Source organism: Protopterus annectens, chromosome 5.part1 (assembly GCF_019279795.1).
Source record: "Protopterus annectens isolate FY-2018-M chromosome 5.part1, PAN1.0, whole genome shotgun sequence".
NCBI classification, from domain to species: Eukaryota; Metazoa; Chordata; order Ceratodontiformes; family Protopteridae; genus Protopterus; species Protopterus annectens.
In genome coordinates, this window is record NC_056736.1 from 747,271,184 (window position 1) to 747,298,879 (window position 27,696).

The window sequence follows — 27,696 nt, forward strand, 5'->3', positions numbered from 1 at the left end:
GTTGAGACCCTCTATGGTTTAAAACAGAATATGCCAGGCTGTTAGGTGGAGAGAGTGAAGTTTGACATTGAGCAAATGACTGTCCTCCTGGGACAACAGATGTGGAATCAAAGGCAAAGGCCATGGAGGCTTCCGTACTAGACTTCTCAGTAATGGGTACCAGTGCTGTCGAGGCCAATCTGGAGCTATCAAAATCATCCTTGGCTTGTCCTGTCTGACCTTCAGAAGTACCTTTGGGAGGAGAGGCAGAGGTGGAAAGGCATACACATGAAGATTTTTCCAACTGAAAGAAAGAGCATCCACTTTCCAAGCTGTGGGATGAAACCTCTTTGTGCAAAACTTTGGCAGCTGGTGGTTTAGTGGAGAAGCAAACAGATCTATGTCTGGAGTTCCCCAGGACACTGTCAATTTCTGAAATACATGAAGATCCAGTTTCCACTCGTGGGGATCCATGATTTGTCTGCTTAACACATCTGCTAAGGAGTTCTGTGCTCCGGCAGAAACCTTGCCTGAAGACTTAGTTGTAAACTGAGAGCAGTCTCCCACAAAATCATTGCTTGCCTGCATAGAGGATAAGAATGTGTTCCCCTTGCTTGTTGATGTACCACATGACAGTTGTGTTGTCTGTTAGAATCAACACCTGCCCTGGAAGAAGTAAATCCTTGAAAGCTATCAATGCAAACTGGACTGCTAACATCTCCTTCAAGTTGATATGCAGATGCTGTAGTCTGACAGGCCACTTGTCTTGTATCCACTTTCCGTTTAGATGAGCTCCCAAGCTTTGTCCGAGGCATCTGTCGTTAAAATTTGACTCGCCTCTGGCCGGGTCACAGAGAGTCCCTTGTTTAGGTGACATTCCTGAGCCCACCACAAAAATTCCTTTTGAATGCAAGGTATTATTGGAATGACAGTGTCCAGATCCTGGCAGTGCTGTGTCCATACATTTTTGAGATACCATTGCAACTTCCTCATATGCAGTTTGGCATTGGGAAGCACCAGAATACAAGATGCCATGAACCCTAAGGCTTGAAGGACTGTCCTTGCAGTCAGCCCGGACTGAAGAGATAGATGATGGAAGTAAAGGGAAAGATTCTTTTGTTTGTCCGGGTTAGAAAGGCCATCTGGGATGCTGTATTCAGTCTTACACCCAGAAAGCACATGTCTTGAGAGGGTACTAGACTGGACTTTATTTCGCTCACAGAATACCCCAGGCATCTTAGCACTGCTATCACATATTCCAAATGACGAAGAAGCTCTTCCTTCCTTGAGCCAGAATCAGGCAATCGTCCAAATAAGGATAGATTTGTATTCCTTTCAGCCTGAAGAAAGCTATCACTGGAGCCAGAACTTTCGTGAAATACTCTGGGCGCAGTAGATAAGCCAAAGGGCAATGCAGAGAACTGATAGTGAGAAGTCCCAGTCCGAAACCGCAGATACTTCCTGCAACTTAGCCTGATAGGAACATGAAGGTAAGCCTCCTTGAGATCCAAAGTTACCATCCAGTGATCCTTGCCCAGCAGAGGTAAAAGCTGTTGTAACGTCAACATTTTGAACTTGGGAATGTCCAGATAAGTGTTGAGGATAGATAAATCCAAAATTGGTCTCCACGTGTTCCCCTTTTTGGTACAAGGAACAGGCGAGAATAAAATCCTAGGCCCCTTTCTGGCATAGGAACCGGCTGTATGGCCCCTATTTGGAGTAACAGAGAAATTTGCTTGTGAGCCTCTATTCTTTGTTGAGGAGGAATGTCTGGCATGCCTTTGAAAGGAGGCAAGGTATGGAAATAAAACCTGTAACCGTGATGTATGATATCCAATACCCATCTGTCTTGGGTAATCAAACTCCAATTTTCTTTGAAAAGTGCCAACCTTCCTCCCAAAGGTGCTGCCAGGCGAGAAGGTTCTGGCAGCTGAAAAGGTAGGTCATTGGGTCTGTTTACGAAAGGACTGACCCCTGCCCTCACCAAGACTGTGCAGGAGAACTCCTGTTCTAGGCCTGAAAGAGCCCTGACCTCTGCCCCTGCCATGTCTAGATCTACCCCTAGACTGGGAATCATAAGAAGGATACGCCCACCCCTTAGTAGGCCAATTTCTACTAAACGTTGGAGGCTGGACCTGCAAAAAATCTTTAACAGTCTGCATAGACTTAGCCTTGTCTTCCATTTTCTTTAAAACTGCCTCAACAGGAGAACCAAACAAGACATCAGATTGCAAAGGGGCATCCAAAATCCTAGTTTTAACATGGTCAGATAAATTTTGATCCCTCAGCCAGGCATGCCTGCGAAGAACTGACCCAGTGGCAGCCACCCTAGACGAGGCCTGTACAGCATCAAAACCACATTGCAAAGAATGCTTACCTACCTGTTCAGAAACATGCACTAAATCTTGTAACTCTTTACAATCAATACCTTCCGCCAGAGCATCAACCTTAGATTTCAACTGAGAAAGGAGATAATTTTGATATTTCAACATGGAAACTGGCAATTCAAAGCTCTCATGGCAAGAGTGGAAGAAGTATAAACTTTCTTTCCCCATCTATCCAAGGCCCTGGCCTCTTTATCTGCAGGAACCGGATTCTTGACAACAGAAGCCTTAACACCCTTAGGCCCCTGGCTAACAGTTTCTGGGTCTGCCCTAGGACTCTTAAAAAGATACTTATGAGCTTCAGGCACCCTGTAATACCTATCTGGTTTAACAGGAGCAGGAGGCAAAGAATCAGGATTAAGAGAAGCCTCTGCAAACACATCTTCCACCACATTCAGAACAGGAGGTATAGCCAAAGGCCTATGCTGGGGCAAAAACAAAAATTCCCTAAGCCTTTTCCTGGAATCAGAGAAGTCCTGACCTTCCCATTTAAAATGCTCTCTCATGGAGTGAAGGGTCTCTGAAAAAGAAAAATCCTCAGGAGGAGAAGCAGGAGTAGAATCATCCACATCAGAACCAGAATAATGAGAATACTCCTGCAAGTCTTCAGCCGAAGACTCAGACACATCCGAAGCCTGCTCATAATCCTCCAACACTGGTTCCATCCTAGGCCTCTTATCAGGAGGGGGCATAGAGCCTCTAATTAAAGTAATTAAATCTTCTGCCATTTTAAGCATGTGCTTCTTGGGCACAGAACCTGAAGAACTAGGAATGACACCCACAGAAGCTAAACTAGACCTGCCTCTAGGAGAAGCCTTGGAAGCAGAAAGAGAGGACCTAGACCCCTTAGGAAGGGAGGGGAGTACAGTTATCTGAGAAGCCCCTACAGCCTGACCTGCCTCCTGGGAGGCCACATCCTGTAAAATCAAAGTTTCTCCCTGGGACTCCAGAGAGGCCTCCGTCGGAACCACCGGTTCCACTGACGCCTCTAAAGAACCGGCGTCCGGTTCGGACGACTCCTCTAACCTAGGTTTAACTGCCTTGTCCTTACGCTTCTTTGAGGAAGCCGGCGTTGGAGCATCCGACGGCATATTGTAATTGCACCGCTTCCCAAAGACCAACCTGGCACAATCCAACCTTCGCTTTATAGTGCGTTTATTGAACTTAGCACAAAAGCGACACCCAACAACGTCGTGCTCAGGCCCCAAACAAGGTATACACAAATTATGGTAATCCCTATGCGGTATCTGTTTCCCACAAGAAATACAGTTATTCACTTTTTCTAACATCCGGTAAACCACTGAGGCAAGAAAAACAAAATATTCTAACGGGTACTTAACCAACTCTGACTTCGGTCTGAAACTCCGAATTCGAAAAATTTCAGAACGCTGAACGGCACTTGCAACACTGCTTCTGCATCGGACCATGCGGCAAAAAAGACTGAGGATATGGCGTCGGTCATGCGCATTTGTACCCTGACGTTCTGATGTCAGTCAAATGCGCCTTGACCGACGTCAGCCTTATACTCTGATATTCGGGCCGACCGAGGGACAGCGGACTACCCAAGTGTTAGGACTGCAGCAATGTGAGATGAAGAACATCACAGTAAAATGCACTTTAAAATGCCAGCGCCACCAAAGAAAAAAACAACAAACAATATCTTCACAGAAGAAATGTTTCCAGTTACTTTATATTACTTTTAACCTGAAAGAAAAACTGAGTACTTCATTTAAATGTGCACTACAGTTCTGACATAGTCCAGAAAAATAAAACACTGTGTTGTTGTCTTTCATCTTTTCCCGGTTAGGGGTCGCCACAGCGGAACTCCGGTCTGCTAATGATTGGCAGTAGAGTTTCATGAACGCCGAGGTGCCAGCTCGACATTCAACCTTCAACGAAGGCACGCCCATTTACGCATGTCTTTTGAATGCCCACTCAACCACGGGGAGGACATGCAAACTACACACAGAAGGCACTCCCTGCACTCCAGCCGAGAATCGAATGGGAGAACCTCTTACTGTGAGGCAACAACGTTTTAAAATAACCTTCCTGAAGATGAAAGTATTAAAACATCAACAACATTAAGAAAATGGGAAAACAAAAGTTTTTTTCTCTCAAAGGGGACTTATTTGCCCAACAAAGGAAATTACATGCCTACTGTCGATCCTCGAAAGCCTCAGAGGAGCGTACTCTTCGGCAACAGTAAAGCTCTGAAGGTATTCGCGTCAAGCCTTGTCTGTTAATCAGCTTAGCTCAAGTTGCATGACAGTCTGTATGTGTGGAAGGTGCCTTGAAGCTTTTGAACTGGCCAACTGTTATATCCTTGGCAGGATATAATCCATGTAGCCAAGGCTACTGCAGCAGTAATCAATATGGTGAACATTGTCAGTGTTCGCTGATCTGTATTTTGGTAGTAGATTTTATTGAATTATTTTTTGTAATTTTGGGGCTTACAGTTACAAGTCTCAGAGTTACCTTAGGAAGTCAAAAAATTGCAAAATGCATCCTTATCAGGTCACTTAAGATGGTACTAATGGAATGAATTATGAACCCTCTGCTCTGGTTCAGGAAAAAACAAACTAAAGATGCTGTGGAATGAATTATGAACCCTCTGCTCTGGTTCAGGAAAAAACAAACTAAAGATGCTGTGAATACCTTTTCTTTCAATGCTATACCTCCTACTGCCATCCACAGCATGGGTAAGGTCACCCCATACATGAGAATGTCCAAAAGCTCTGGAAGTTGGTCAGGACTGGTCAGATATCCATCTGTAAAGTAATCCCATTTTTATATATTATACTGCAGCAGTGGTCCTTACAATGGAAGTGCACATGCTCAGGCATGTACGCACACACACTACAAACAGCTGTGGGCATTTGTACATCTAGAATTACACTGACGCACACAAATATATGCTCTGCTTGGTGTCTTGGGACATACTACAGCTTCACCAATAAAACCGTGGCAAACCATCTGCAAACCATTCAGAAAAATTAGCCAGTGTCAGTCAAGCACAGTAAGCTAGTTCTGCCTTATGGACACCAACATATTCATATGGAGTATTCTCACCGGCTGCACAGTGACAGCAACATAAATATCAGCACGAACTATATGCAAATATAAAAGTGGAGACACTACATTTATGTTTTGTAAGGTGCTAGCCTGGTGGTAGCTGCAGTGATAGTAAGATAAGAAGTGTAAAATACAGTTCAATACCACCCCCCCCAACAATCTTGAGTTTCTGTTGTGGAATTTCTAGGCACTCCCAAACGAGATGAGAAATACGATACTTCCAGCATGTTCCGAGTCTGTCGTGGGGCCTTTTTTCAGCAGGCTGCAAATGGTACACATCCCCAGTGAAGTACCCACACCACCTAACCTAACTTCTGTCATCCTAGAAAAGCACTGGCTGTATGTAGAGCTGCCCTGGGCTGCTGAGCACCTCACTTTGTCATGCACAGTGAACCCAACTAAGCTAAAAAGGAAAGAGCAGTTGTGTTAGGAAGTTATCAAAGTTGTACATAATAAGATCAAGACTTATGAGGCAAGTAACTCATGAGACCATCCTCACTCCAAAATCTGTCATATGCCACAGATGAAGAAACTCCTCAGCTCTCAGTCAACCTGTGCTCGATCTGAATGGTGCAACGCTCCGGCCATGATGCAACATGAATTAATGGATATGCCCCACACTCAAAACCCCAAATCCCACCAAAACCAAACCAACCACCAACACAAACCTAAACCTTATACGGATAACCTAGCAGACGGATGGAGGGATAGATTTATCACTAGAGATAATCTATGCTGTGACCAAAAATCCCGTAAAACCAGGAGCATGGAGCTCTGTTGAAGAAGCTTGAGAGATCTGTGGAGAAAGACCTGTGGAGGGAGATGGAGTTTTACCATCTTCTCATCCTGGGTCACTCACTGCTGACAGAGGCACAACAACCAATGGGCACAGTTTTTTTCATATAAGGGGCGCCGACAATAAAATGGGGCTAGGCTTATAAATGCCTTAGGGCAGATAGCCTAGTATAAACCTATGAACCTATGAACTTTGCCCCCAAGCAACTCCCCACTTGTAGAAGCAGAAAGCAAGTCATGCCTGGAAATGTATTTGTGCATGCCCATCCAATCATCAAAGATGCATGGGTGTTGTTCTGTTTTACGTGTAAGTAAAACTTATTCCAGAGATGCATAAATGTTGGGCAATATATCTCTCCCTTCAGCACGTTTTATTTATATGTTGGACATTTAAATCCTTTGTTCCAGTGGCTCCAGAGTTTTTGCCTTACAAAGATCCAAGAAATCAAGTAGGACTGGTTCTTTAACGTCATGAAAACAGACAAACCTACAACCAAACAAGTAAGGATATGGAATGAGGGAGCAGTCTTGGCACTACAGGACTGCTTTAAATGTACAAACTGGTCAGTGTGTAGAGCTGCAGCTGTAAAGAACCACCATACTGACCTGGAGGAGTATATGGAATCTGTAATGGCCTATATTTCAAAATGTGTTGATGACGTAACAGTTATCAAATGTATCACCATGCGCGCTAATCAGAAACCTTGGCTATCTGGTGAACTATATGAGCTCATTTAGGCACGAAATGCTGCATTTAAATCAAAAGATGAGGATGCCCTAAGAGTGGTCAGTGCAAATCTAAGTAGAGGGATAAAGGAGGCTCAGAGGACCTAGGGGAGAAAAATTCAGGGACACTTCTCTGACCAAAGGGACTCCAGATGTCTCTGGCAAGGTATTCAAGCCATAACTGACTATAGGCCTCCATTCTCCCCATGATGACAACAAAGAATTTCTGAACAAACTAAACACCTGCTTCAGCAGATTTGATATGGACAACACTGTGCCAAATAAGCTCCCTGTCAAACAGGGTGAGGAGGTGCTATGTCTAAGAACATCTGATGTTCTGAAAACCCTGAGGCGAGTAAACCTAAGAAAAGCAGGTGATCCTGATAATATTATGGGAAGGGTTCCAACCGTCCACTGAACTAACAAATACATTCAACAAATCCCTGCAACTAGCCATTGTACCCAGTTGCTTCAAAAATACGACAAACATTCCCTTACCTAAAAAATCCCAGCCGACAAGCTTAAATGATTACCGGCCAGTTGCTCTTACATCAACAGTAATGAAATGTTTTGAGCGGTTGATCAAGAACCATATTTCTTCAAGCATATCTGCAAAACTGGATACATTACAGTTTGCTTATAGATGTAACAGCTCCATGGCTGATGCAATAGCTATAGCACTTCATGAATCCTTGGCACATCTAGAGAATAAGAATTGTCAGAATGCTGCTCACCAATTTTAGTTCCTCCTTTAACACTGACATCCCCCCAGAATCTGATATCAAAGCGGATCCAGTTGAGCATCACCATCCCCCTATGTAACTGGGTACTGGATTTTCTGATCAACAAACCACACAAAGTATGTGTGGGAAACAACAGTTCAGGTCAGTATTACATTGAGCACAGGTGTCCCTCAGGGCTGCTTCCTGAGTCCTCTGCTGTTCACCTTGTTGACGCACGACTGCATGGCCAAGCAGGAATCCAACAAAATCATAAAATTTGCAGATGATACCACTGTCGTAGGTCTCGTCAGAAATGGTGAGGAAACAGACTACAGGGATGAAGTACGGCATCTGATAGGCTGGTGCGACAGCAACAATCTGGCCTTAGATGTAAGCAAGACCTAAGAATTATTAGTGGACTTCAGGAGGAGTCCGAAGATACATCAGTGTCCGTAAATTAAGGCGGTGGCAGTGGAAAGAGTCGAAAATACCAAGTTACTGGAGGTGGCACATCTCAGATGACCTATCCCGGTCAACTCATATTAGCCACACAGTGAAGAAGGCACATCATCTGCACTTCCCGAGAAAACTGAGGAAGGCAAACCTGTCTCAGTCCATCCTCAAAGTCTTCTAATGGGGGGGGGGAACCATCAAGAGCATCCTCTCAAATAACATCATAGTTTGATATGGTAACTGCAAAGCATCTGACTGCAAGGCCCTCCTGAGGATAGTGAGGACAGCATAAAACGTCACTGGTTCCTCGTTCTCCATCCATGGATGACCTGCATGATGATGATTTGGTGTGTGGGAAGTGCTAGGAAGATAACAAATGATCCCACTCACCTTCTCATGGCATGTACTTCCGCTTTTCCTCGAGCAGGCGGTACTGCAGTTTACACTGTGAAACATCCAGACTGAACAGGAGCTTCTTCCCTCTATCCATAAGGCTGCTGAACTTGAATGCCAGGCATGCCAGTGAATAATTAGATCAATATGTTACTTGCTATGAAGTATCAGCTGCAGTAATCAGTATGGCAAATTGCTTCAATGACCGTTACAGTTAGCCTGATTTCTTATGCTATTACTTCCTGAATGTACAATAGTCGGGAGTGAGTCACCACACCATACATGTGCAATATGAACATCAGAATATATCATACAACTTAGTGCATTATCTAAGCAATCACAATGTGAAGTCATAGTCTTGCAATACCTACTAGTATAATACTGTAATGTCTTCTTGTCCAATTGTGGTAATTTATTGTGTTGTTAATAATTTAATTATTACTGTAAATGCATTAGTCTTACTGTTATTCAAACTGTGTGTTCATTGTTATGTCTTGCACGGGGACCAAAGCAACATAATTTCGTTCAGCTTGCACTGCTGTGTATATCTGATCGACAATAAAGTTTACTTTGATTTTGACATGCAAGATATAGATCTACACATATGAGTCTATGAGAGACAAGAGTACAGGGACATAACTTCACGTTTGTGTTGCTAGCAAAGTGACTTTAGGCCAGTAATATTTTTGATGGGCACCACTGGAATCTAACTAGCATTGTGATGTGTCTGGATAGGTACATATCAGAGAGTGTGCATTGGACTCTAGATGGTCTAATCACAGCAGGATAAGAACTTCTTTTGACCTTTATGAGATGCTTGTAGACATCAGCTGTGCTACACTGAAAAGACTTTCCTTCTGTAGACATCAGCTGTGCTATACTGAAAAGGGGTCCTGATGGAGAGATGAAAAGTCAGCAAGCAAAGGAGCATAGTAGTGCTGAAATTGAATTCATCCTCAATTCTTGGTGAGTACCTTCGTGAGGTGGACCCTGTTTTTCACAAAATCTCACCAAGGTGACACTGATATATAGACTGTATTTCTATAGCATATATCATGGACGGAAGTAAATCAAAAATGAAAACAGAACTATAGGGGCACAAGACCCAAGATAAAAAAGTGCCCAATCCTGGCAGGCGCACTGGTGCCAAGACTGGAAAAAATGACTGTGTAGAATCCTCAAAATGCAGAAATATTCCTACAATGGGGCCAGGCCAGGCTCAGGAGGAGGATGGCCCTCCTGTTGTAGAAGGAAGCAGCAGTCCACAAAAAGGACAAAAATTGATTGGGTCATAGGTTAGTACTAGGCTAACTGCCCTTGCGAGCCATTTTAAGCCTAGCCAATTATCCCTTGTGAGACTCAAACCAGTGGAACAGGAAGTAACTGGTCAGGTGCCATATGAAGATATTTTGGAGCTTTCCACAAGAAACCAGTATAAACATTCATTTGAAGCTAGACAGCAAGGGAAGAAACAGGAAACCTGTGGAAACTCTGACGCAGTCATTATTGAGGAGTGATAGGTCAGTGATATGACAGAACAACAGATGACACAGGATGAAACTGAAGAGAATGTGCCACAGGAAGATGCTATAGAACTTTCTATAGAATGTCCACAGGAAATGGAAAACAAGGGATGTGCCCTCAGTATGGAAGAAAAGGAGTTAAGAGAAGAGTTGCTTGATTTAATAGAAAAAGACAGATATATCAAGATCAAAGAGAGAAATAGACTGCAGAAGGTTAATAAAACCCCAAAAGTCAGAAGCTTGATAAAACAAATGAACACAGTAATTAGGACTGTTCATAGAGATAACATGCGATATAACAAAAGTAAACAGAATACATTACTGTACTGCTAAATTAATAACTGATAAAGTTCTACCACAGGAACACAGGGTAGCAAGGGAAAAGAGGGGACAACAGCGAATACCATCATGGAAATATCAAATAGAGAAAACTATAAAGCAACTAAGACAAGAAGTATCATTGTTAGAAGATTATAGAAGAGGGAACAGATCAATGAAAATATTAAGAAAGATAGATGTGATAAAAGCAATGCACAGTATTAGAACAGACCAGGATCTATCATGCACTATTGGGGATAAACTAAAAATTACAAAACAGGTGGAAAGACTTAGAAGATACGAAGATAAATATAAGGGAAAAACACAAAACAAACAAATTATTGATTACCCAAAAAAGTTTTATAGAGAACTGGGAAATAAGGTAAAAGGAATAAATAGACCCCCCAAAAAAGGGAAATAGATACATTTTGGAGAATTATCTATGAAGATCCTGTGGAACATAAAGATGCTAAATGGATAGAAGAAGTAAAAGAGAGAAAACAATAAAGTCTAATGACTTCTCATCTTCTCTTTGTTGATGATTTAAAATTGTATAGTTCATCAGATGAGGAACTGAAAGCACAACTGTAGGCTGTCAAAACTTTTTCAGATGATATTGGAATGTCATTTGGTCTTGATAAATGTGCAAAAGCAACCTTTAAAAAAGAAAAATGACAGCACCAGAAAAACATCAGTTTAAAACAAGAATGTGATATAAAAGAACTTGAGCAAGAGGGGGTGTATAAATACTTGGGAATTGATGAAGGATCAGCAATAAAGCATGAACAACTGCGAATAAGGCTTAGTAAGGAGTATTTTAGAAGACTTAAATTAATCCTGAAAACAGCATTGACACCTAGGAACAAAATCCAAGCTATAAATCAATTTGCTCTTCCTGTCCTAACTTACAGTTTTGGAGTGACTGACTGGCCCCAAAAAGTGTTGGAGAGATTGGATATCAAAACAAGAAGGATGCTTCATGCTCACCAAATGATTTATAAAAATTAGTGTATACCAAGATCATATATCCCCCGTTCTGAAGGAGGGATGGGCCTCCTTGAAATTGATTACATGTATAGATCTGCAATCGTGGGACTCCACACATATCTATTGACCTCACAAGATCCAAATGTGGTGAAAGTTTTGAAACATTAGGAGAATAAATCTAAGATGACATCTCTGCTTAACTTAGCAGAAGCATATCGATGTCAAGCAGGAATGGAAGTCAAACCAGAAGTGGATAAAAACCAGGCAGCAAATGAATGTGCTAAAAAAGAAAAGAAAGAATACAAGGTGAAGGATCAGATGAGAAGGCAAGAAATGTGAAGAAACATAAATATAGTTGCAAGCATAAAAAACTTCTGGAAGAGCCTCATGTTGATCAAGAATGAATGCAGGAATGGTTAAGGAGAGGTGAATTTACATCAAGAAATGAAAGGTTAATATTGGCAGCCCAAGATAGTGGGCTGTGTACACGCTGGTTTACTAAGTCCATTGAACATGTGGAAGAAACAGACATATGTAGGTTTTGTGGAACTGAGTTGGAAACAGTTACACAACTTATTGCTGGTTGCAATGCTGTAATGGCAGAGGGACTGTATACTGAAAGGCATAATAATGTGGAGAGATTGTTACACTGGAGATTGTGCAAACATTATGGTATCGAAGTGGCTGAAAAACACTGGAAACATGAGCCACAGAGAATCATAGAAAATGAGGAAGTTTACATCACATGGGATCACCCAATACCAACAGTCCAAAAGATAGATGCTAGAAAACCGGACATAGTGATCCAAGAAAAGAAGGCAAAAGTAGCTTTGATCATTGAAATTGCCACACCTACTGACTATAGTGTCTTGCGTACAGAGACACACAAAGTCATAAAATACCATGATCTGCAGGCAGAAACGAGAGCCATGTGGAAGAAAGATACCCAGACAGTTCCAACAGTAGAAGGAGCAACTGGTCTTATAAAAAAGAATTTACAATCATATTTAGATATGCTACCAATTCATGTAACACTGTATGAATTGCAGAAGGAGTCATTGCGGGTACTCCGAAGAGCACTTTTGGCTAACATCAAAGAGTGAAATCATACTAATTTCATGAACTTTAATCGTACTCTGATTTAGGAATGGGGTCCATTCCAGTCATGGTACTGGAAACCCAAAAGACTTGGAGAAATAAAAAAAGACTTTCCTGACTATGGAGGTCAAAAGAGAGACGATTCATGAGAACCATGTCTATCTGTAGTGGGTTACTGGCTATGCTGCTAGTTGTATGTGTTGAAACCCTGGACCTTATGAATAGCCCTACACTTACAGCTGTTACCACAAGAAGATAGCTGCTATTTAACAAACGCAACAATCCTGCACTTTTGCATTTAATGTTGGCCCTTTCTCACTACACTGTTGGTTTGTGAGGTCCCAGGCTGAACATGCAAATGGTCAGGCTATGACCAGTGCTCTACCCCTGTAACCAAAATGTACATTAAATAAAATAAAAATGTCCAGGGGATCAAACAATAACACCCAGAGAACAGTCATTAGTAAACTTAAATAGCCACGAGGCTGGCTTTACGGTTTGGAGATTAGAAAAGTATATACCTAAAAGGAGGGGTCCCAACACTGGGCCGTGAGGTACACCACTAGGTGCCATCTTACTTTCTGAGGTGGCATTTGCCACACTGACTTCATGGGTCTACCTTTAAGACAGTTTGCCATTCACTTTACCATGCAAGGGGGTCCACATTTTTCTTTTAAAACATCTTTATTAAATCATTACATTTTATGAGGATGCATACATTAGTAGAAAAGAAAACAAGCTTTAGTAATATTTTCCACTGCTATTGTTATGCAATATACATACAGCATTTCTAACAATTTGCATTCACCCTAAATGGTTCAGTTCCTGCCTTTACTTAAACCTCACACAGATTCCTGAATGTGTTCTGCATGTATTGTTCCCATAAATTCCATTTATTTCTAAGAAAATTGCTCCTTCCCTTTTCTGAAGAAACCAGCTCTAGTTCACTTTTCTCTTTTACAATTCACAATATTTCAGTTAGAGGTGGCTTAGATTTTGATTTTCTAGAAACTTTTTTTTTTTTTTTACTACTAATATCATTAAACTTAATAAGGCCTTACAAAGTCTTTGCAATTCAGATCCTATACCCAGTTGCAGCCATTTGTTCTTCCAATATTTCAAAGTATTTTGTAGGAAATTTTTAAAATTTACCAACTCGTTATATTCCCAAAACATGTTCCCAATGACATTTTGTCACAGTCTTCACATCGCCAATATTTGCTGTCTATCTGAAGAAAAAAAAAACTCTAAATCTACTTGTGGTATAAAAATATCTGAGAAAATACTTCCTTGCAAAAAAATCCTAAACCTTCTTGAATTTGTCTCTTACCTGGGAACCTTACAGACATCTGTCAATTGTTTTTTTGTAAACTGCCTTCCCGTTCTCTTTTCTAACCTCCTCTGATTGGCCTTCCCGTTCTCTTTTCTAACCTCCTCTGATCCTCTGATTGGCCTTTCCGTTCTCTTTTCTAACCTCCTCTGATTGGCCTTTCCGTTCTCTTTTCTAACCTCCTCTGATTGGCCTTCCCGTTCTCTTTTCTAACCTCCTCTGATCCTCTGATTGGCCTTCCCGTTCTCTTTTCTAACCTCCTCTGATCCTCTGGTTGGCCTTCCCGTTCTCTTTTCTAACCACCTCTGATCCTCTGGTTGGCCTTCCCGTCTTTTCTAACCTCCTCTGATCCTCTGATTGGCCTTTCCGTTCTCTTTTCTAACCTCCTCTGATCCTCTGATTGGCCTTCCCGTTCTCTTTTCTAACCTCCTCTGATCCTCTGGTTGGCCTTCCCGTTCTCTTTTCTAACCTCCTCTGATTGGCCTTCCCGTTCTCTTTTCTAACCTCCTCTGATCCTCTGGTTGATCTCGCAGGGGGAATTTCCTTATCTCTTTCTCTTTGCCTGCACTCTGTTACAAATCCCTAGTACAGAAGATAATCTCTAGCCTGCAGTCCAAACATTTTCTTAGCCTCATCTCACTCTGTCATCGTTCTCTCCCTAGTTAGTAGTTACAAAACCTTGGTTTCTTTGTTAATTTCCTCCATAAACTCTAAACCACTCCTGCCTCCTTCCTATACCTATAACTGCGGTCATCCTTAGTGGTAAAACCTTTTTCTAATCCTGTGCTGGCTTAGTTCTTAGACACCAATGCAATGCATCTAACTGGCAATTCGGAGATAAGCAATGCAATCAAAGGCTTTTTAAAGCCTGGGTGAGGTGGTGTTTATAGCACTCAAAGTATTCAGGACAGAAGTTCCCAATTGCTTTCTTTATTTTGGGCAGTTTAACCTTTTAACCTTGCTAGGATCAATGCTTTATTATTTTCCCTTCCCCAGATGCCCCCTTAGCACATGGCAACATACTAATCTCCTTGCAGATATCTAAAAGGGTTAGGCACCAGTAACTGGTACATTATGACCTCTCTGTCTAATATATAATGTAACAAATCATTTTGTAATTCCATCTGTGGGTAAGAAGTAGGAATACTTGTTCCTCGCTATATTTCCCTTGCTGTACTCAAAGTGTCATCATTACCCTTTTAAACATTAGCTGGCATAGATAGACTGGGTACAAGTTTCTTAACTATGGTTTCCTGAAGGTCACCCTTTCTTAATGTACAGGGTACTGCCTCCCCATCTACAAATACAGGCTCTAGGATCTCAGTGTCTGACTCCCCTCCAAAGAAGGGTTCTTTAGTGTAATTTATGATCTATGGCTTATTTAAGCCATGTCAAAGGCCAGAAGCAGTACAAGGTTTCCTGATGAAGCACAAATCTATATTAAATATTTACAGAGACATGCATGAATGCATGCATACACACACACGCACGTACACACACGCACCCCATTTTGAGAACAGGTACGGACACAGAAGGAGCACGTAATACAATTTACATGAAAATAAAGAGAGAAGCACACTGAATGCACTATAACCAACAGTACCTGAATGACACAAAGAACTGGTGCAGAGGAAGCTTCACCAGCCCCAGTAGTCTGTCTAGTCCTGGGCTGGCCACCTTGGTCCACACTTCAATAACCATTACGTTGTTCCTCATCCGTTCCAAAAGCCTTGGAGTCAGTGAAACAGGGCTCATCTGAAAGCAAGGAGCCATGAAAAAATACTTTAGGAAAACTGCAATAAAAATGGTTTATAATTACAAAACATGATGTAGCCAGTGAGCCTCAGGGATGCAAATAAAATAATCCGATGGCAAAAGAACAGTCATGGCTGTGCATCTAGCAATAGGAGTACAAACTTAATTATATTAACAAAAAGAAACAACTACAGCTAAGGAAGGGTACTTAAACTGTGCTCTGGGATGAAAAAGTAATTGTAATTAGTAAGCTGAACAGAATGACAATGTTCTGTGTCAGTCAATAGGAAATGGAATATTAGTAGGTCATATGATGCTGATATGTCAAAAAAGGATATTATCTTTAAGACGTACTTGGTTACACTACTGCGAGTGCTTAGCCAGATCAGTGAGTACTACTGTGAAGGGACATGCAACAGGCAGAGTATGTCACCGACAAGATGACTAATGGCTGAGAGGAAGTATTACATGTGCCACACACACAAAGTTATGCAAAATATTCACCATAGCAGTTCACCTTCATGAATGTTTCCTGTAAAATATCCAAGTTCCGGAAACTTGTTTTTGCCAGAGGCATTCTTACTGGATGAAATATCATTCATATCTACTTGTAGTGAGCACCGATTAAGCCAAGGTACTATAACTGTGCATAAAACAGTCTGCAGGTGTTCCACAATTTTCTCACCACCTTATCCAAGTCCACAACTGGCAGAAATGAGGTTATCCTTTTTGAAGGGTGAGTGTGATTATTATTCAGAACATTAAGATCCTGAAATGCAGCGGGAGGCTGGTGGAGAAGAAATTCCAACAATCTCCTGCAAGTCACACATTCAACAGGACAGCATTACATACATCACTTCATATACATTTTGCATTTTATGGCAGTTTCTCTTATAGCAGATCAAAATTCAGAGAAAGAGTCTTAATTGAGGATGACAATAATCACAAGACAAACCAATTGTGCCATAGCATGAAGGGATAAAGCCCTAACTATAGCCCAGGCGGCCTGGGTTGAATCAGTATCTCAGGTGTCTGAGACACTGACAGGCAGGGCGATTGCTTATGATGCTCTTTGAGGTCGGTCAGTTTGCACAGAGGACCAACACTCCAACCTGTTAATCAGCTGCTTCCTCTGGCAAAAGTGCAGGGTTTAAATCTTCTGGGGGAGTCCTTGTTTGTCTAACGGGTAGGATTCAGCACTTGCACTGCCATGGCCAGGGTTTGATTCTCCGTCAGGGAAGTTTCAATGTATTTCTTGAAGGGGGGGGTTAGCACAAATGTTAAGGTTTTTACCTCGGACACAAGGTACAGAGTTTGATTCTCACTTTTGAAAGGGAAGATGGCTAGGCTTAAAATGACCTAGTACTAACCTCTGAATGCCTGCTAGGCTTATCAAGACCCCAGCGGTCTTTAGCCTAGTATACACCTATGAACCAATGAGGGCAATAGCCCTCAGACAGGGTTTGCAAATGCAAGGGAGGGTGCAAAGGAATGGGAATATCATAAACAAAAACACTCTCTCACTGCATTAGTAGCTGGCCAAAACCTCAGGCCACCTTTAAGTTCTGCTTTGGCCTCAGCCCTACGGAGAAAGTCCAAACAGGTAAGTAAGGTGGTTGGTATACCGACTGGCAGATGTGGGGCACTGGACAGTGCTGAAGAATGATGCTGGGGGGGGGATTAAAAAAAATGCACAAAACAAACAAGATAGAGAAAAAGAGAACAAAGCATAAAGCAAAACACCTTTTTACCACAGCCCTCCAAAGAAAATCATACTGAGAGAAACATGTCCAACTTGTTCTATTTGTGAAGATAAAGACTGCAAGCTAGACTGCAGACAGACAGCTATCCTTCAGAAAGCCACTCATGCAGCTGCAGCTTTTCAGGAGTGAGCCTTAAACACCACAGACAAGCACTTATCCTGCTTTTGAAGCATGTGTGCAAAAAACTCAATCTATTAACTCTTAAAAACTCAACAACCTATGAACCCTTAAAAAATTCGACATTCTATGAACCCTTACAAAACTCACAACAGTCTATGAACCCTTACAAAACTCACAATAGTCTATGAACCCTTAAAAACTCAATCTATGAACCCTTAAAATGCTCACAACAGTCTATGGACCTTTATAAAACTTACAACAGTATGAACCCTTAAAAAATTCTACAGTCTATGAACCCTTACAAAAATCGGCATTCTATGAACCCTTACAAAACTCACAATAGTCTATGAACCCTTAAAAACTCAATCTATGAACCCTTATAATGCTCACAACAGTCTATAAACCCTTATAAAACTCACAACAGTCTATGAAACCTTAAAAAAATCAACAGTCTACAAACCCTTAACTCAACAAACTATAAACCTTTGAAATACAACAGTCTATGAACCTTTAAAACGCTCACAACAGTCTGTGAACCCTCATGTGTGCATCTGCTACCCTTTTATTTTCACAAAACAAATGAGATGAGAACCTTTGCAAAGTATTTATTCCTCTCACCGTAATGTCTGATATCTCGACTCATCTAAGCAATGCATCCCGCCTCTCTCTTTTTCTCCACAACTTTGTACAATACGACAAGTCAATTATCTGATGCAAGTTAGAGAAGCTACTTCACAAATCTATGGTTTGACTTGTAAGTAAAGTCATAAAATGCTGTGTTAAAGATATTATTTTCACAAAGGCTTCTTCCACTAGAAAGAGGTTGCAGGTTTTTAATCATGACATTCAGATTCCAGAAAAGAAATAAGATTCCATACCTGAAAGGGTTTAAAGATGAACACCACCACAGAAAGTTTATCTGATTCTGAGCTGGCTAGATTAAAGTTATTCTAATACAAATTAAAATTAGATAACAAATGCATTAACTCCAGTGACTGTATCACACACGTAGTTAAGATTAGCCAATATATGATGAACTCAAACTGAGGTGGGTGAAAGGTTATTACCAGGGTCTCAAATGAAACAGCACTTCACTTAAATTAAGAGTCAGTGGCTTTTTACAAGATATAGTATTTTAATCAGGGTTATCAATGACCTGGGCATCCTTCAAAGCAATGGCAGATCTGTAGATTTACTGACGGCACGAAACTGAAAGAACCATGTAATAGTTTTTAGCATGTCAAAAATGTGGAATTCCAACCAGCACATAAAACAAGGGATAATGAAATTTCTTAAAGGCATGTCAGACTGCTAAAGAGTAAAAAGCAGCCCTTCTTTCTTAACAAAGATGACTGAAAATTTGTTAATTTATTTGTTAAATAGTATGAAAATATACATTTTTTAGTGACAGACCCAAAACCGATGGCGTAATCACATGTAGCTCCAAAACGTACACTTGGCTTTTTAGAGAACATGCAAACCATGTTGCCTCTGGTCATGTTGAAAAGGCCACTGGTATGTATCCGATGAAAAACAGGGACCCATCTTAAACAAAGGGATCTCTGGTCCTTGGACATTTCTTTTCAATTTGTCCTTTTATAGAAAAAAAAATAAGCCAAAGGAATGGAAAATCAATCATTATCCTCTAGTTTCTGCCAACCCCCCCCCCCCAAAAAAAAGAATATGGATTAACTGCTTTTAGCAGAATCCTAGCATCACTTTAGGAAGGAAATGTGAACTGCTTTTCAAGGATGACCACTGTTTGCAAAACACCAGATACAGTTACAGCAGAGAAGCATCTGAAGCTCCTAGATCTTACAAGCAGAGCTGACAGATGCGACAGAAAGTATTTTCCAAGAGATGAACTTCAAAGTTACTGAACTGCTAAGCTTGAATGAGATACCAAAATAGACAAGAGATCTTCACAGGAACACTGACTTGAAAAAACCTCTTAAGGAACTGCCTTGACCAGTGAGTGCTGAGCACAGTCCAGCTCTCCACAAGGTCGTAATGGGCAGAATTATTGGATGTGTACTATAGGTTCGTACTAGGCTATCTGCCCTAAGGCATTTACAAGCCTAGCCAGAGTGTATGTGGCTTACACCACCCCTTAGGATGAGAATACTACGCCCTTTTAGGGTTTAGTTTACTATGCCTCTGTCTAGTAGTGACACAGAGATGACCCCCGGGGTAAACCTACGATCTCCCATCCACTCGTCAAGATTTCTCTTGAATATAGTCAGTGAGGGGCTCTGCCTAACATGGACTGGGATTCTGTTCCAGAGTGTAGGGAGCCTCTGGGTTATGAATCTGTCCCTCCAGCATGTCCTATTTATTTCTGTATTGAGGTTTAAGTCACTTGTTCTCGTGGCTCTGATGGATTTGGATTTTCTGAGGTGGAGCATGTCCATTAATTCCGGATTGGACATGGCCTTGTACGTCAGGCACAGATCACATCTGAATATGCGGTATGCGACTGAATAGAGCTAGAGTTTTTTCAGTCGGGCAGCATATGACATATGTTTAAGACCCTTTATCCTCTTGGTGAGGAACTTTTGGGGTCTTTCCAACTGCTGCAGGTGTCAGGTGAGGTACATCCCAAATGGGGCATTGTACTCAATCAAAGGCCTGATAAGAGAAGAGTACAGGGGCACAATGACCTCTCTTGATCTAGATGTGAAACCCTTCATGATAAGGTGGGCAATATAGAAGGTCTTCCTAACCACTTTGGCAATGTGAGTGTCAAATGAGAGGTTACTGTCAACCTGGGTCCCTAGTTCCCTGATTACCTCTTCCGTACTTAATGGATTACCGCCTATGTGGTAATTTGTCGGTACCTTGTTTTTCCCAAAGGGTATGACTATACATTTTTTGGCGTTCAGCTTAAGGCCACGGCTCTGGCACCAATTATCCGTTTCTATGAGGCCTCTCTGAAGGATGTTTGTGTCCGCTGGAGTATCAATTATGGCGCCCAGTTTGCAGTCATCTGCGAACTTTGTCAGCCACAATCCTCCTATGTTTGCCTGTACTTTGGAAAAACAAATGCCGAACAAGAGGGGTCCCAGGACTGAGCCCTGTGGGACACCGCTTGTGACTGGCTTAGAGTCTGACATAGCTCCAGCAACTCTGACCCTGTGGGTTCTGTCCTTGAGCCAGTTTGCAACCCATCTTGTGACATATGGGTTTATATTTATGCTGGTGAGTTTGTCTATGATGCCCGAGTGGGGTATTGTGTCAAAGGCTTTTGCAAGGTCAAGGTAGGCTGTGTGAACTGCTTTACCCTCATCAATGGCCTTAGTGACGGTTTCAAAAAAGTCGACCAAGTTCAAAAGGCAAGATCTGCCCTTGACAAAGCCAAATTGAGTAGGATCCAATGTCTGTAGGTCCCCAATGTCTTTGTTTATGAGTTCCATAATGATCCTCTCCATAGCTTTGCAGACCAGGCTCGTCAAGCTTATGGGGCGGTAATTTCCAGGGTCCGTAGAGGCACCGCCTTTGTGAAGTGGGACCACTGTTGCCGTATGCCACTCTTTGGGTATGTATCCTGTAGTAAGGCTAAGATTAAACAGCAGCCTTATGTGTGGGTTTAGTTCCTCTTGGAGTTCATGTAGCACACAGCCCGGGACACCATCCGGTCCCATTGATGCTGTGTTTTTAGCTTTAGAGAGGGCGGCTCTCACCTGGGCATCTGAGATGTTAGGGAGGCTACACTCTGCTGGGATAGTTCTTTCTCCTTTTGGGGGGGAGGGGGAGGAGAAATTTGCACTGAACCTGTCTGCCAGAATGTTGGCAATGTCAGTGGGTTCAGTGTATTTTGTGTCATTTTGGACTAACTGAGCATATCTGGGAGTTTCCACCTAGGTTTCTAACAGAGCTAAAGAAGGCCTTGTGATTGTCTTTTGTGTCTTTTGCAATTTTTCTCTCAAAGTTGGCCTTGGATGATTTTATGAGTGATCGTAGTTTTTGGCTAGTACTGATCAGAGATGCCTTCCCCTTTAGGGATTTTGCTCTGTCATGTAGTAGCTTCCTCCTCCTGTTGTAAAGTTTGTTTATGGCTGGGGTCCACCAGACCGGGCGCCTGCCTTTGGGGGAATGGGTCTTGGTTTTATTTGGGATTGCATGATCCATGCATTCTTGAAGGTGCCCATAGAAGGCATTTGCAAAGGATTCAGCAGTGTGGGGTGTGGTTTCCACTGGCCCAGGGGCCTTGAAGGATACCACTTCAGTCTTAAGAAGTGTGAAGTTTGCTTTTGAGAAGTTCTTCACTGTGGTCTTTTGTGCAGGGGGTGGGGGCGGGATGTGGATTTCCAGTGTGATTAATTTATGGTCTGATATTACCAAAGAGGGATATACTTCCGGTGTGGAGCATTTTGTCCCCATGTTTGTGATGATCAGGTCTAATATATTGTCTCCTCTTGTGGGAATGGTGACTAGTTGTTCCATTGCATTTGAGTTTATGAATTCTAGGAACCTTTGGGCTAGGGTGTTGGGGCTTGAGTAATGTTCCCAGTCTATGCTTGGGTAGTTGAAGTCTCCCAAAATGATGGTATTTGGAGAGACATTCATACTCTCCAGTGTCTTCAGGAAGGCTGTGTGGGGTTCCTGAGTTTGAGAGGGTGGTCTATAGCATGCTACAAACTGTAAGGCAGATTTGCCTATGGTTAGCTGCACCTGGATAGTCTCCGATGCTTCGTGCATTGCCACTAACCTGGAGGTGTGGGTATCTTTGATAAAAATGGATACTCCCCCTCCTTTTGTGGTTCGGTCCAAGTTTTGGGGCCGGAAAGCATGATATGAGGTAAAACCTGATAGTGCTGGGGTGCTCTCAGGAGCCTTGAACCAGGTTTCAGTCACTGCACAGACATCAATGTTCTCCATACTGAGGAGGGCTTCGAGGGCGTGCATCTTGAGGTTTAGACTTCTGGCATTGAGCAGCATTACCCTTAGTTTTTTTCCACTTGTGTTTTCTAGGGAGGTAGGTTTGTCATTTGAGCCTTGCCTAAAAAGGCACTATGGGGTGGCAAGAGCCTTGGCCAATATCCGGAAGCCCAGGGGTGACAGGTGCAAGCCATCCCTTGCGAAGCAGCGTGGCTTGTCAAGCATGTCATCCCAAGCAGACAGACATTGGATCCCCTTAGAATGACACCAGTAATTAAGCCAATTGTTAAAACTGATCATTTTGTCTTTGTACTGTGGCATCATTCTTGGTGAGGGTAAGATGCTGCTCAGGGTCAGGGTCATACCGGCCTGGGCTACATTATCAGAGAGCTCCTCTATGTCTCTTTTCATGTAGTCCAGGGAGGTACGTCTCAGGTCGTTCACACCGGCATGTACAATGACTGAGTCATATTTGTACTTGCTGTGGAGTGACCTGAGTGCGTATGTTATGTGGCGGATTCTAGCTCCCGATAGGCAGCTTACTGTGACCTTTTCCTTGTTCAGTCTGGTGAGCGGGACGTCGGTGTGTCTGACTATGGAGTCACCTATTACAAGTGTGTCTGGCATGTTGTTTGGCCTTAAGGGCTGTGACTGTTTAGCACACTGACTTTGTGAACTATGTGTTGCATGTGCTATGGCTTGAGGTAGTGGTTGCTTGGGTGTCTGCTTTGGAGGCCTCTGTTGTTTTGGTAGATTTTTAATCAGCGCCTCCGAGTATGTTTTTGTGTGTTTATGTGTTTGGTTTGCTGTTGTGATAGTTCTATGTGAGACTGGGTTTGTGGTGTGCGTGGTTACCTTCTCCTCCTGACTGGTCTTACCAGTACTGAATTGAGAGAGCTCAGCCTCCAGTTTGGCTATATAGTTGCATCTCTCTCGCATATATTTGTATTTGTTGGGAGGAGGAGAGGGTTGTCTGTGTACATGAGGCAACTGTAACATTGCCTCAAGATTCCCAGATTCACCAGGTGAACAGGAGAGGACGCCAGCAGCTGACCCTTCGACATGCTAGAAATAGTGAAAAAGATTGCTGTGTAACTGAGTCAGAAAGGACCTATAGGGAGATGAGTCAGAAAGGACCTATAGGGAGATGTGTACTCAACAGAATTTAGGTGAATGAAGTACTTTCTTTCGTTTAAGAGTGCTTTACCTGTATAAAAATGCTTTAGGAGCAAGTGCTGAGCTTTTCAGATAGAGTATAGGCTGTTTAGATTGCAAGTAGAAACAGTTCTAAGGGAAAAATTGAAGAGCAGACTTGGCGGAGCCAGAAAAAGTTTAACCTTGTTTAACCAAGTTTAACCTTGTTTATGCACATCACAAGAAAGCCGCAAAGGCGGATTTTAAGCAGTGAACTACAAAAGAGCTAGGAATGGTCCCAAACAACCAATTACTACAGCTTCTTGTGCTGAGGTCACTTCCCCCAAGGACAGGTAGGCTGCTCAAGGCTCACCACTCCCACTGGTGAGCAAAGAAACTTCCTTCTATCCAATAAGGTAATGGACAACACAGGAACTACACCACAGCCCAGAATACAGCAATGCCTGTATACTGGTCTAAACTAGTCGAGAAAGGAGGGAAAACAAGGATTATTTTTTTGTTTTTTTTATAGAAATACACAGAAAATGCAGAGACAGTGATAAATTAGTTACACAGGCTAGCACACTTTAGTGGGCAGCCTCCACAGTTAAATTAAACAAACAAACAAACAAACAAGCAAACGTTCATTTAAATTCGACTAAATGTAACTTTAAGTGCAGATTTAAAAATAAATGCAGTAATCAGAAACTGAATAGTTCAGGCTAGTTTCAAGTAAGCAACAGAAGCTATTTCCAGTGGAAAAAAAGCAAATATACTTAAATCCAGAAGGTAGTCGCTTTTTTGAGTTCCTTGCTGCTAGGACCACTCTGTAAACCCACGTGGAGCTTGTCTGAGCAGTATAGCCAGAAAAAAACGCCCAGAGGCGGATTTTAAGCAGTGAACTACAAAAGAGCTAGGAATGGTCCCAAACAACCAATTACTACAGCTTCTTGTGCTGAGGTCACTTCCCCCAAGGACAGGTAGGCTGCTCAAGGCTCCCCACTCCCAATGGTGAGCAAAGAAACTTCCTTCTATCCAAGTAAGGTAATGGACAACACAGGAACTACCACAGCCCAGAATACAGCAATGCCTGTATACTGGTCTAAACTAGTCGAGAAAAGCAGGAAAACAAGGATTATTTTTTTTGTTTTTTTTGTAGAAATACACAGAAAATGCAGAGACAGTGATAAATTAGTTACACAGGCTAGCACACTTTAGTGGGCAGCCTCCACAGTTAAAATAAACAAACAACTGACTCCCAAATCACTGAGTACTTGAAATAAGTCAGAAGCATCTGTGACGTACCCACTCTGGGCCAGTAATCAAGGAGCCTGAATCTTCACTACTGACACTGGAGAGGGATGTTCTCTTGGAATACAAAGGGCTGCACTTAGTATTTCAGATGCAAACCTCTCTGCATCAAGCACAAGTTCCCTTAAGAGCACCCACGGAGCACACTCAGTCAATGGGCTGGTTCCCCTATATCTGTCCAGACCCCCAATAAGACTCCCCACTAACACAGCTTACAGTTCAGTCCTTAGCTGGAGTTACTTACACATACACACATGGGAAAGGTTGGCATAGATTCACCTGCTGTGCCCCCTTCTGCCCAGACTATAAGGTAGTTACCACTGCCACCAGAACCCCTGCCAGCTACTTTGAGGCTCTTACAAGGGTACCCAATTACACTGAGTGAAATTAACTTTAATACAAATGGTAATTTATTTTTATTTATTTATTTATTTTACATTTGTTGACCGGGAAAGTCTGACTGGGTATATGCCCATTTTCAGCAGAGGCCCGGGAAGAAAAGCTCCATATATTCAGATATATTAGATTTACATAATATAAGAGTACAACCTAGCATATCAGATGAAAAAAGAAACAGTATAATTATAGTAAAGTTCAACAAGAGAAATGACCTATATGTCAGAGTAGAATATCACAAGGAAGGCTCCATATATTCAGACAAGCAAAATTTCACATAATATAGGAGTATAATCTAGCATTTCAGAGGGGAAAAAACATTGTATTTATAGCAAAGACACAGTCTGACAGGTAATGACATATGTCAGAGTATAATAACAATATAAGGTGCAAGACATTTGCCTAGTAGTATTAATTTTTCACATAGAGAAAAGAGTAAACATCGTACTGCAATCAACTGCTAGTTAAAGGATATGAAATACTGATAACCTGCTGACAGCTAAAAGTAGAGCTGGCAGCTAATTAGTGGTACAGGAGAAAGAGGGGACAAGGACATAACCAGTGAGATTTTAGGTGTGCTTTAAGAGCATTTTTGAAGAGACTGCTGAATGGGAGGGTAGTTATGGCAGTGGGAAGTGAGTTCCAAATTTTGGATATGAAGTAGAAGAATAGCGCTTCCCCTGCAAAGTTGTTGGGTTTGATGACTTGGAGTAGATTTTTGTTGCAGGAGCGAAGGGGTCTGGAGGGCTGGTAGGGTTGGAGAAGTGCATGAAGTGAGGGAAATTTTAAGAGGTGGTTTACAATTTTATGAGCAGCAAACAGCAAGGCTTTCAGGAGTGGCCAAAGTTATCACCAAATAAATATGTGGAAATACTCTCAAAAATTAATTATTTTCTAAAAAGGACCAGCCACAATGAAAAGTTTAAATATATTTAATAATAAATACTAAAAGAAAATAAAAATACTAAATATCTATTTACAATAAACACCAGAGTTTCAGATACAGGGAATATTAAAAATAACACCGATGGAAAGTTTCACACAGTTATAGAAAAACAGTATTTAGCTAATCTCACCATCTATCCCTGCTTAACTAAAAGACTTACTGTTCTTACTTACTGAATAGAGTAAAGCAATATGGGTGACTGGTCCTTCTGTACAAATTAGTTTGATATACAAAGAACATACAACTGTATACAAAATTCCAGCTAACTGTGCTGGCATATGCTACAAATCCACTGCCATGGCTGGCAGTACCTCCTATCATCACAGCAACTACAATACAATCAAACAGAAAGGGATGGGATATCTCTGTCCAAACGCAGAAGCTAAAACTACTCCACTTGGCACAGTATGTCTGCCATGAAGGTTTCTTACACATTCAGTCACGTCTGACACCCCATATGGCTGATCTGGTGGCATTAGGGGGTACATAGCACCAGCCACATATTAAGGTACAGCAACCTGTCACCCCAGTGATGGGATCTTTGTCAGCTTGTAGCAGTAGTAGTTCATATAAGACCAAGAACAGAACAGCCAGAACCTACTCTCCTTGGCCACAAAGAATCCTTATGGTTTTTCGACTCTGGATTTGCAATTAAACTTGAGTTCGGGGGGGGGGGTGCATGAAATCTCACACTTGTCACGGAATGGACAATGTACTCACCACTAGCTCATCCTAGCTCTGCTACACCAATCAGAACATGGAGAAACTGCTTTCTCCTTGCTAGAAAAAAAATCGATTCACAAGATGTGCAATTTCAGGAAAATTGTGGCCAGACAGAACTCTTCTATGCTCAGTTCCAAGAAAGGACTAGAAGAGTCACTCAGGGAGTCTGCCAGAGCACTCACTTCACACAGGATGTGGAGGGCTACGAAGGTGATGCCCCTTGTCAGGCACCACAGCCAGACACTTTCACTGCCTTACTGCATAAAGTGGGGGTATGGCTAACTGCCACCATGCCTGTTTTAGATTCCATACAATGGTGTGGCAGCCAGACTGGATCAGGAAAGGCTCAGCACAGAGTATTTTCCCAAAACTTCAGTCAGAAGGACTACATACAGCTGCAGAGGACTGGTGTGCAGCCTCTCTATTAAGGGACTACTTCCAATGAACTGCTCAGGAGTGGAGATGACCTCCCCCACTCAGCTAGCAAAGCGTCCATCATCAGGACCTGTGACGGCTTTACTTACAGGAAAGGGAGGGTATGCTTTCAGGTTGATGTAGCACCCACATATTAAATCATGTGAAAGAAATTAAGACAGTGGCCATAAACCAAAATAATGAAGAGTCTGCATCTTGACTCTTCACTGTATCTTCACCCACAGTGCAAAAGCCACAACCTCTTGAACTTTCTCTGCTGTAGGAAAAAAATCAACAATGGTGGATATCCAGTTTATTTATTTATGTTTGTTTTCCAGAGAAGTGCACTGACCTCAAAGGACCATTTGCAGGCACTCACTAATGCTGGCAATCCTCATATAAGGGATCACAAAAACCTTATTCTAGTTTATGGTCACTTCCAAGAACAGCAACCATGGAAGCATCCACTCAAGGGA

General features: G+C 42.1%; 1 protein-coding gene across 1 annotated transcript in view; it reads right to left on the minus strand.

Annotated features, from left to right (window-relative positions):
* Positions 1-27,696, minus strand: part of C2CD3 (C2 domain containing 3 centriole elongation regulator) — a 2,415,762-nt gene that overhangs the window by 1,277,396 nt on the left and 1,110,670 nt on the right. Inside the window, exon 18 of the mRNA XM_044072855.1 lies at positions 15,384-15,535. Within this exon, the coding sequence (XP_043928790.1) occupies positions 15,384-15,535 (152 nt within the window). The remainder of the gene's footprint in view (positions 1-15,383; positions 15,536-27,696) is intronic.